This window comes from Netta rufina (genome assembly GCF_964035555.1).
Source record: "Netta rufina genome assembly, chromosome: 21".
NCBI classification, from domain to species: Eukaryota; Metazoa; Chordata; class Aves; order Anseriformes; family Anatidae; genus Netta; species Netta rufina.
Window position 1 is genome coordinate 1,505,501 of NC_140145.1, and position 10,785 is coordinate 1,516,285.

A 10,785-nucleotide genomic window follows, 5' to 3' on the forward strand; every position below is an offset into this window, starting at 1 on the left:
TCTGCTCATCCCGGCGGCGGGGCCCGGCCGTGCCGCTCGGCAGCCGCCGCTCCCGGACGGCGCCCGGTAGCCATGGTAAGGCCGGGGGGGGCCGGGGCCGGGGCCGGGGCCAGGGAGGGGGCCGCACGGGGCCCCCTGCCCGCTGCCGGTGCCCTCCGTGAAGGTGACGGCGCCGCGGGGGCGGAGCGGGCTGGGAGCGCCGGTGCCGCAGCGGGGCCGGGGGGGGCACAGCGCGGCCGCACCTGCCCGGGGCCGGGGGGCACGGAGGGGGTGGGGGGGGAGCTGCACATCGCCCCCCACACCGTGGCATCGGGGCGCCCCATTCCTACCCCATCCCCGGAAAGCGGCACCTGCGCCCCCCATCTGCGGCCCCCATCCCGGGCACCGCCGTAAGGGACGGGGGGGAGGCAGCGGCTGGCTCTGTGCTCCCCCCTCCCTTACCGGGGCCTTCGGCCGGTTCCCGGCAGCCGCTCGCGGTTGCGGTGCCCGCGGCGCTGCCGGCCGGGCCGGACCCTCCCGCGGGGCCGCTCGGAGCGGGGTCCCGGCGAGGTGCGGAGCCGCCAGGAGCCCGCCCGGCCCCGGCCCCGGCCCCCGCCGCGCCCCGTCCTGCGCCCCGGCCCCGCGCATCCCCCCCGCGGGGTCCCCAGGGGGCCGCGGTGCCCACGGAGGGACCCCCGGTGGGACCGATCCGCCCCGAGCGGCCGCCGTGGGAACGGGAGCGGCGCATTCCTGGGAGCGGGACACGGCGAAAGCAGACGAGAGGGCGGCCGGCAGAGCGTGGCGGCACCGCTCCTGGGGAGCGCCGTCCCCAGAAGCCCCCGAGTTGGCTTTGGGGATGGATGGACCCAAGGGACACCCCTGTCCCCCGCGGGCAGGCTGCTCCCGCCTGTGTCGGAGCCGCTTTAGGCTCTCAGTGCCCCGAATCATCTCGTTTGCTCGGTGGCTGTTCCTGTGGTTAATGGCATGCGTCGAAACGCTGCCCCCATTCCAGTCCGGGCAGGCCCCGCTGTCACTTGCAGGCTGCAGCACCCGGGGTGCTGCCGTGCACGCTGTCAGCCTGGGTCCCCCCTCAAGTAACTCAACCTGCTCCTAAAAGGTGCCCCGAAGGGAAGGGGCTGCAGCTCCCGCACCGAGGGGCGCACTGGGAAGCTCTTCTCTTGTGTGCATGGCCACCCTGCATGGCCACCCTGCCCAGGCCTGGTACCACGCCTGACCCTGCGCCCTGTTTGTAGGGTGCCCAGCAACCTGCTCCTCACCCATGGTTCCCCCACACACATTCAGGGGTGCTCCAGCCCTGCAGGTCCCAGCAACATGTGTTTTCTGCTCCCCCACAGCCTTCCCAGGCTGCTCAGGCTGAGCGACGCAGCTCGGGGACTTGGTTTCCCAACAGGGACGGCACTGATGGGGTGGGAGCCGGGAGCGAGAAACTCCGATTACAAGAGGGCGGCAGCAGGCAGGTCGCAGCATGAGCAGCCCAGGTGCTGGCTGCCCCAGGGAAGGGGCGCTGGGACAGCCGAGCCCCCCGGGCTGCTCCTTGGAAAACCGAGCTTTGGTGGGGGGTGGTTACGGGGAGGGGAAGCCTCTCGCTGCAGTGCAGTGCGTGGGGAGAACCAGGGGATGTGGATGCTGGGGAGTGGAGGGGGTGGCACGTGGTGGGGATGAGGGCATCTGTGGCCCCGTCTGCCTTGGACACCCAGCTGTGGTGTGTGCAGTGCCGTGGGTGGCACATTGGGATGTCACCTTCAGGTGGGGCACAGCTGTGGGGACAGCACCTGGCTGGGACACTTCTTCCCATCCCCGTGGGGACAGGGTGCAGTGCTGCCCCTGGGGACGTGGGGCTGGGGATGCTGCAGGTGCCCTGGCAGCCCTCACCCACGTCCTGGGTGCGAAGCCTCCCTGCAGCAGCCGGGGGAGGCTGCGGGGAGCAACCAGGCGTGGAGATGCCAACGGTGGCTCCGCAGCTCAGGCTGTGCTGCCCCAGTGCCCCGCCAACCTCACCCCGTGGCACCCTCGAGCTGTCACCGTGCGGGATGGTGTGATGCAGGGTGACAGGCGGGGACAGGGCAGCCGGCAGCGACTCGCATGTGCAGCGGGGTGTGTAATCCGCTTACAGGACACGGCACACATAAATCCCAGCTTGCAGGTGGGCGCCAGCGTGGGACAGTCAGGGAGCAGCGGCACTGGTGCTGTGTGCGCTGCCAGGGCTCAGCCTGAGAGCCCGTGCTGGATTTATGGGTTATGGGGTGCGGGGGCCCAGCACAGGACCATCAGCCTCTGCTGGCCCCTCGCGCTTCATCTCCCAGCTCCCTCCATGGCACAGGGCAGTGCTCTGGGGCTTTTTAGCACTTCCCTGGGTAGCTCAGGCAAGTGAAGCCTGCCCGGCTCCGCGCCTGAGCTGCTTCGATGCATCTTGACATGCATCAAGGCGAATCACCGTCGGGCTGAGGGGGGAGACCCCCCAGCACTGACAGCTCGGCCGCTGCCTCCGGCTCCTCCATGGGCCGTTAATGCTTTGGTTAACCCTTGAGGTTGAACACCGGCAGCTGAGCCGTGTTTCTCTGGGGATGGAGCTGTTTCTCTTGGGATGAACGTCCTCCAAGCTGCATGCTCAGCCCAAGGGCTGGGGGGCTCAGGCAGCCCCATTTCCCCCTGTCTGCCTGTCCCCTCCCTGGCCAGTGACGCTTCGCTGGTCCCTGACACCTCCCAGAGCTGCTCTCCTGCTCTGTAGCTGGCCAGGAGCTGGGCTCACTCTGCTCCCTGTGCCTGGAGGCTCCCGTCTTGTGCCCCCCACGCTGCCCCTGCCCCACCGCACCCAGGAGGGCTGTGCCTGGGTGCCCCGGTGCCTGCACAGGGTGGAGTTATGCTAATGTGCTCCTGTTCCTCTCTGAGCCTCGGCGCAGCCGGTGCCACTCGCAGCATCTCCCAGCCGCGGTGACACCGGCTCGGCCATGGCCACCGGCCCTGAGCTGCAGCCTCTGCAGGAGGTACGGGGGGAGCATCGGGGGAGAGGGGGCAGACATGGGTGGGGGACATGGGGGGAGCCCCACACCCAGCTGGAGGGGGGCTGGAGGAGGTGCCACAGCCGATGTCCCCAGGGACACGCTCACTGCAGGGAGGATGCGATCCAGCTTTGCGGAGCTTCCCTGTGCTGGGGTGTGGGGGGCTTGGCCCCAAAGGGTTGCAGCCCCATGGGACAGAGCTGGGGCAGTGGGGCTGGAAATGCTCGGTGGCAGTGGGCACCTGTCCCCAGCTGGGCAGGGTGTGCTGAGCACACTGACAAGGGGAGGATGCTGCGGTGTCAGGGACCTGGCGAGTGCTATTGACCCGCTGGGGACGGGGACAGGGAGGGGGATGAGGGGGAGACATACGGTGCCACCAGCCTGGCACTGCCATCCCCCATCCTGGTGGCCGTGGGGGTGCCGGGCAGAGCAGCAGCGTGACCTCGTTTCCAGCCTGCTCACCCGGCACCTCTCGCCTGGCCTCCAGCACAGCCGCCCTCCACGGGGACACGGGGTGCAGGGGGACACACGTGTCCCCATGGGGGGCTCTCACCTCGGTGCCACTGTGCAGGGTGGGGGCTCAGCCTTGCCCCCAGTCTGGGAGTCCCCCTGTGGGTTGGGATTCCCGAGGCAGTTTCCATGGGGAGCCCACGAGCAGACCCCTGTTTGCCCCCCAGCTCCGTGGCTGTTGCCTCTCATCTCTCTTCTCCCCCCCTCCTTCCTTCCCCATGCTCCCTGCAGGCCATGGCGCATGCGGGGGCTCTGCCAAGCCCAGAAGACCCCAAGGAGCGTGGGGGTGCCCAGCTCCCCCCCTGGGCCAGGGGGGACAGTCCCCATCCCTGCCCCCCGGAGCGCCAGGAGCCGTCCGACCCCCCCATGCAACAAGCTGTAAGCGCCCGCGCCGCGGGGTGCATGGACCCTGCTGTCCCCATGCTCCCCCCACGCCTGTCCTGGGGCTGCCACTGTTGTCCCCCTCTTCTTTTTTTTCCCAAGGTTTCCCCCCACCCGCGCCTTGGGGGTGCATGAGGCTGGCTGTGGAGGTTTGGGGGTCCTGATGCTGAGCGGTGCCGCTGCGGGCGTCCCCTCCTTCCTCACCCCTTTTCCCCCCCCAGATCAAGCGCTTCCTGAAGGAGGACTCGGAGGAGGCCGAGCTCACCCAGTTCCTCCGGGACTGCCCCCCCACCGACACCCCCCGCAAAGTGGAGCCCCCCGAGGGCAGGCGGGAGCCCGGCCACCCCCTCTGTGGCAGGGTCCCCGCCGAGGAGCCCGCCGATGACAGGGACGCGCGGCCCTTCTCTCGTCCTCGGCCCCTGGATGCCCAGCAGCTCATCACGGCCCCCCCGCCGCCCAGCCCCTCCCGGCCGCGCAGCCCCTGGGGGCAGCTGGACCCCTACGACTCCTCCGAGGTGCGGTGGGTCCCTGGGCTGTGGGCGGGCTGGGAGGGGGGGCAAAGGGGTGTCCCTTTGTCCCCAGAGGATGTGCCTGCCCAGTGAGCCCAAGGGGACCCCTTGGATTGCCTGGGGGGGCACAGCCCCGGTGGGGAAAGCAGCGTCCCCTGTTCCACATCCCCTCTCCCTGCAGGATGACAAGGAGTACGTGGGGTTTGCCACGCTCCCCAACCAGGTCCATCGCAAGTCGGTGAAGAAGGGCTTCGACTTCACGCTCATGGTGGCAGGTAGGGGCCTGGCGCGGTGGCTGGCGTGGGGACGGTGACCTGGGCGTCCCCTCACTGCTCCCCATCGCCCCAGGGGAGTCTGGGCTGGGGAAATCCACCCTTGTCAACAGCCTCTTTCTGACGGACATGTACAGGGACCGCAAGTTCCTGAATGCTGAAGGTAAGATCAGCCCGCACCGGGCACTGGGCAGCAGCCGTGAACACCCCGATGCTGCGGGGAGGGGATGCAGATGGGTTTGGAGGGACATCTCCATCTGTGCCCCACCCCCAGGGGCTGGCAGCTCCTCTCTGCACCCAGCTGGGCTCCTCCGGTCCCTCACACCCGCGTTTGTCCCTTCTGGGCTTCCCCAAAGGCAGAAGCAGGCGCGATGCTTTGCCAAGGCAGCGGGGTCCCCCAGCACGGTGCCCCCCCCCACCAGGCTTTGTCCTGGGCTGCAAAGCAGAGGGGGAACAAAGCCTGGCTTGTTGGGCTGGGGACAGTCGGGGTCCGGGACACGGTGCCACGTGGACGGCTCCACTTCAGCTGTGGTGGCCACGCTAATTAAAAATAGCCCGAAAGGTCCAGATCCCCGCGGTCCGGGGGGGTTATTGGGTTTGTTTGGGTTGCCAGGAGCAATTTTCAGCCTAAATGAACACACGCAGCCGCACACACACAGAGTGATGAGAGCATCCCTGGGGCATGGGGATGCAGAGACACGGTGTGTGCAGGGGGGCTGGGGGTAAAGGGTTATTAAAACACACAGTGGTGGGGCTGTGGAGTCACACAGGGGTGCAGGGAGCTGAAAATACTCCCAAGGTGATGCTCCGGCAGCCCACCTTCCTCATCCTCACGCTGCCCTGGCTGTGTTCACAGAAGGAGGGCTCCTGTGAACTCCTTTTTGAGAACTCCTCTTTTTGAACTCCTTCTGAGTTCAAAAGCCAAAAGCAGCTGTGGGCAGTGAAGTGCTTGGGTTTGGAGGACAAGGTGACCAGAAGCGTGGGGACACTGGGAGCTGGGAGGCATCCTGTGCCCCCAGGGGTTGGATGTGACCCCAGGCTCTGTTCTAGCACAGGGAGAGCAGTGGCTGCAGGCTGGGGCTGAGCTGGGGTGGGTGCCCTGCTTGGTGCTGGACAGATGCTGTCACAGGAGGTGATGGCATGGCCACTGGGGAAGGGTGAGCGTGGTGCCACCACGGCTGTGCCCACCGTGTGCGGAGATGAGTGCATCCTGCTCGTCCCTGCCCCTCACCCGGGGTGCCCGCACCATCCCCGTTTCTCCTGCCCTCGCAGAGCGCATCACGCAGACAGTGGAGATCACCAAGCACGTGGTGGACATTGAGGAGAAGGGCGTCAAGCTGCGCCTGACCATTGTGGACACGCCGGGCTTCGGGGACGCCGTCAACAACACCGAGTGGTGCGGGGAGAGGGACGTGGGTGTGCTGGGGTGGCCCTGGGGACAGGGAGTGCTGCTGTGGGTGCGAGCGGCTCCGAGGCAGGGACGCCCCACGGTGCTGTGGTTTGTGCAGCCCCCGTCCTCGGGACGCTGAGCCCTGGGAAGAGGTGTTGGGCCCGGGGATGTTGGGGTTGGGACTGGGGAAAGCCCATGGGGGCTCCAGTGGTTACCCCTGCTGCCAGCCCTCCTGTTCCCCCAGCTGGAAGCCGGTGGCTGACTACATCGACCAGCAGTTCGAGCAGTATTTCCGTGATGAGAGTGGCCTGAACAGGAAAAACATCCAGGACAACCGCGTCCACTGCTGCATCTACTTCATCTCGCCCTTCGGCCATGGGTAGGAGCATCACCCCCCCTTCCCTGCCCACCTGGGGCTCTCAGCAGCACCGGGGGGTCAGAGAAGGGACTGGGGGCTCACAGAGCTCCCCTGCAGCCTCCGGCCCCTGGACGTGGAGTTCATGCGAGCCCTGCACCAGCGGGTGAACATTGTGCCTGTGCTGGCCAAGGCGGACACCCTGACACCCTCTGAGGTGGAGCGCATGAAGAACAAGGTGAGGGGGAGCTGATCCTGCCTGGGGCTGTCCCCTCACATCCGGGGGCTGTGGTCCCCTCTTGCCTGGTGGTCCTTCCCATTCCCTGCCTGGGCTTTGCCGTGGAGCATCCCCCGTGACCCCCAGTACTGATGGTCCCCAGGGTCCTCTCTCTGGGGGGTAGGGGTGTCCGTGACATCCTGCCCCCCTCCTGTGGGAGAAAGGTTTGCTGGGTGTGTGGCTGGTCCCTGGGGGACACCGGGTGTGTGCCCTGCCCGTGGCGCTTCCTCACCCCCTTTCCAAGGGGCAGAGACCAGTCTTCACCCGGACTGTGTGCGCAGATCCGTGAGGAGATCGACCACTACGGGATCCGCATCTACCAGTTCCCGGAGTGTGACTCAGACGAGGATGAGGAGTTCAAGCTGCAGGACCAGGCGCTGAAGGTGGGTTGGACCCCTGCAGCCCCAGGGCCGTGGGGAGCACACCATCCCTGGTGCCAGGCACAGTGCGTTTGGGATGTATGGCACGGGGCTGGACGCCTCCCTGAGCTGCTGCCACCTGCAGCTCAGTGGGATGGAGAAACCCTGCTGCGAGCTCCACCACCCCACAGCCAGGGCTCCGGGGCATCTTGGCAGAGCTGTGCTGGATACGGCCGGGGAGATGTGGGTGGGGGGATTTGGACCGAGCCCTGCTATAACCCTCGCCATCCTCCTGCAGGAGAGCATCCCCTTCGCTGTCATCGGCAGCAACACGGTCGTGGAGGCCAAGGGCCGGCGCGTCCGCGGGCGCCTCTACCCCTGGGGCATCGTGGAAGGTAACGGCATGGGGGGACCTGTCCCTGCAGGGACGGGGACATAGAGTCATAGAATCATAGAATATCCCGAGTTGGAATGGACCCGTAAGGATCATCAAGTCCAACTCCTGGCACCGCACAGGTGTGCCCAAAATTTTAGAGCATGCGCCTAAGGGCACAGTCCAACCATTGCGCACCCCTTCTCCATGCTGTGGTCCCCACGCTGGCGGGTTTGGGGAGGGGGGGGGCTGGTGGGGCCCCCTGACCCCCGGCTCCCCTGCAGTGGAGAACCCGTCCCACTGCGACTTCGTGAAGCTGCGCACCATGCTGGTGAGGACACACATGCAGGACCTGAAGGACGTGACGCGGGAGACCCACTACGAGAACTACCGCACGCAGTGCATCCAGAGCATGACCCGCATGGTGGTGAAGGAGAGGAACCGCAAGTACGGGGCTGGGAGTGGGGCTGGGCTGTGGGGAGGGATGGGGCAGCCTCTCTTCTCCCTGGGGTGGCATTGGGGTGGCCCTTTCCTTGCTGGCTGGAGGGGTTGGTGGGGACCCTTTGTCCCCACGGGCTCTGGGGCCAGAGCAGAGCAAGCAGCTGGTGCCAAGGCTCTGCCCTCAATGCCCACCAGACTCGTGGTACTTGCATCCCCTTCAGAATCCCCAGAATTCCAGGGGTGACCCCAAAAAGCAGGTGCCCCACGGAGCTGGCTGCAGAGCCCTTGCCGGCGCAGTGTGGGGGCTTGGCGGGTGGCTTGTCCTTGGCTGGGGGGGTGGTCACGGGTGGCAGTCGGGGACGGCTGGTGGTGACAATGGGTGCCCTAAGCTCGTCTCTCCATGCATGCTGTGGGAGAAGGAGGCAGCCCTCCACGCTGCGGCTGTGCTGCGCCGACTGCTCTGCAGACTGAGCCAGGGACGTGCTCGTCCCCTGCTGCCACCGCTGCCTGCGTCCCCCAGCCCCTCTATAAAGTGCTTGCTGGTACCCAATGCTGTCTTGGTCCTTCTGTGCCTGCAAGGGCCCTGCAGGAAAGTACCTGGGGGGCTCCTGGGGACAGCCAGCCCCAGACCACCTGCCCATTGCCCAGATCAGCATCTAGTTGCCCACTGTCAAGCTTCCCATGGCAGGGGCATGGTGCTGGCAGTGCCCACAGCACTGGGAGGATGCAGTTCCCCTGCAGATCTGTGTCACTGGGGCCACCCACCTCACCCAGGCATGGTGGGGTTGCAGGGACCCTGCCCGGCACTGTCACCCAAGCACCCACCTCCAGCAGTGCCCAAGGGGTCTGCAGGCGCTCGTGTTTGCCACGGCCCCGCTGTGTCCCCATCTGGTGGCACCCAGCTTTCCCAGCCAAAGGGAGGCAACGCCAAACTGGGGTGATGCTAGCTCGGGGTGTGGGTGCCTGTTTTAAGAAGGTCCCTCAGGTGGGTGCCCAGGGCTGGTGAAGCCGCTTGGCCTGTGCCTGGTGCCAGCTCCAACCTCGTCTCACTGCTGGGGCTGGGGCTGGAGCTCACCACCATCCCTGTGGCTCCAGAATTCCCCCTGCCACTGTCAGGAGCACAGGCGGGGATCTCCCAAACAGAGCAAAACTCAACCAGAAACCATCCCCTGCCTTTGCATGCCTGCACTACCCCAGCACCAGGGGCAACCTCCCCACACATCAGCTCTGCCACAGCCAGCACGGCTCCCGCATGTCCCTGCACCAGGGGCACGAGGTGACACGCGTGACTGCTGCGAGCGGCAGCGGTGTCACAGCCACGTGGTCTCCTGCTGGGGCAGCGCGTGGCTCCCGCAGGGACCCAGCCACCAGAGCTGGTCCCTCCCCGTGTCCTTGCCATGGGAGAAGCCATCGATCCAGCCCGCTGCGATGGGGTGGCCGCGGGCAGGATGCGCTGTACCATGAGTGCCTTTCCCGGATGATGCTCTGGGAAAGCAGCGCAGTGCTGCTGGGAGCAGGGGCTGTGGCACAGCCCGGCTGTCTTCAGGGGCTAGGGGACACCAGGGGGCCAGCACCGTCCCCTTTGGTTGGCCCCAGCTCTTGTATGGGTCTGGGAGATATTTTCTGAGTCGGGGGAGGAGGGTTCGGTTCTGGAGGTGGGGATAGGAACAACCTCATCTCCTCTCTCTGCCCCACAGCAAACTGACGCGGGAGAGCGGGACAGATTTCCCCATCCCTGTCATCCCCCCGGTGCCCGATTCGGAGACGGAGAAGCTCATCCGGGAGAAGGACGAGGAGGTGAGCACAGGGCCCCCCGAGCATCCTGCTGTCCCCCTGCTCTGCCCCCAGACCCAGCAGGGTACATCCTGCAGGTGAGCTGGGGAAGCATTTGAGGGGAATCAGAGGTTTTCTCCACAAAACACATCTCTTGATGATCCAGACCTGCTTGGGATGCTCGACCCAAATCTGTGTGCAGGGGAGGTGATGTGGCTGGGGGAAGCCCACAGAGGTGCCACCTCCCTGGTTGTCACCCCTTTGCTCTGTCCCAGCTGCGGCGCATGCAGGAGATGCTGCAGAAGATCCAGAAGCAGATGAAGGACTCCCACTAGCCCCCTCCTCCTCGTCCTCCGGCCGTGTGCCACGCGGATCAGAGATGTTTACATCACGCTCCATCCCAGCCAAGCTGCGAGACTCGGTACCAACAACACCTCTCACCTTAAGCTGCTGCGGTATCGCCTTATGGACCTGGGCACCGCGAGGGGACGGGGTGCCCAGCCCAGGGGTCCCCCAAGCCCTGTCCCGGCCACCCCTGCGCCCCCCGGTGCAGCTTTGTCCCCAGTGCTTCGGTTCCCCCTCTGTCGCCCCAGCCCCGGGTGTCTCCCAGGAGGCCGCCACCACCCAGCTCCCCGCCTTGTGGCTCTTGTCCCTGTGTCACCTAGGGCTGTCTGCTCAGTGTAAAAGAGGATGAAAGGAGGGGACAGTCCCAGCCCTACAAAACAGGGGCCGCCCCACTGCTGGTTCCCACCTTGGGAACAGAAGGGAAAATGTGACAGCAGGGGGACAGCGGGGCACTGAGGGGCTGGAGGGACAGACACCACTTGGGCCTGTGGCACCTCTGTGCCAGCAGAGAAGGGCCTGAAGCTTGATGGTGCCCAGCCCCATGTCCTGGGCACGTTCCCTCTCCCCAGTGAGCATCGTCCAACGGGAGTATCCCCAGTTGGTGCACAAGGAGCCTTGGGGCATCACTGTCCCTGTAGAAAATCCCTTGAACCCTAAATCCCCATGAGCAGAGACCTTCCCCCCTCCCCCTGATGTTGGCCCTATAGAGCAATAATCGCCATCCCTGCCCTTGGCAAGAGCATCGTCCCTCGCTGCCATTTCGGCCCCTGGTGCCGCTCGCTTGTCTCTTGTGTCCCCGTG

The 10,785-nt window shown here is 66.4% G+C and overlaps 1 protein-coding gene across 1 annotated transcript; it reads left to right on the forward strand.

The window, feature by feature from the left end:
- Positions 1-2,948: 2,948 nt before the first annotated feature.
- Positions 2,949-9,974, forward strand: SEPTIN4 (septin 4; the record flags this gene model as incomplete). The annotated part of the gene is made up of 12 exons (XM_084299434.1): positions 2,949-2,984; positions 4,112-4,405; positions 4,581-4,674; positions 4,748-4,834; positions 5,944-6,067; positions 6,306-6,440; positions 6,537-6,654; positions 6,975-7,076; positions 7,351-7,447; positions 7,710-7,872; positions 9,564-9,663; positions 9,915-9,974. The coding sequence occupies 12 exons, from the start codon at positions 2,949-2,951 to the stop codon at positions 9,972-9,974; spliced, it is 1,410 nt and encodes a 469-aa protein (XP_084155560.1).
- Positions 9,975-10,785: the final 811 nt, after the last annotated feature.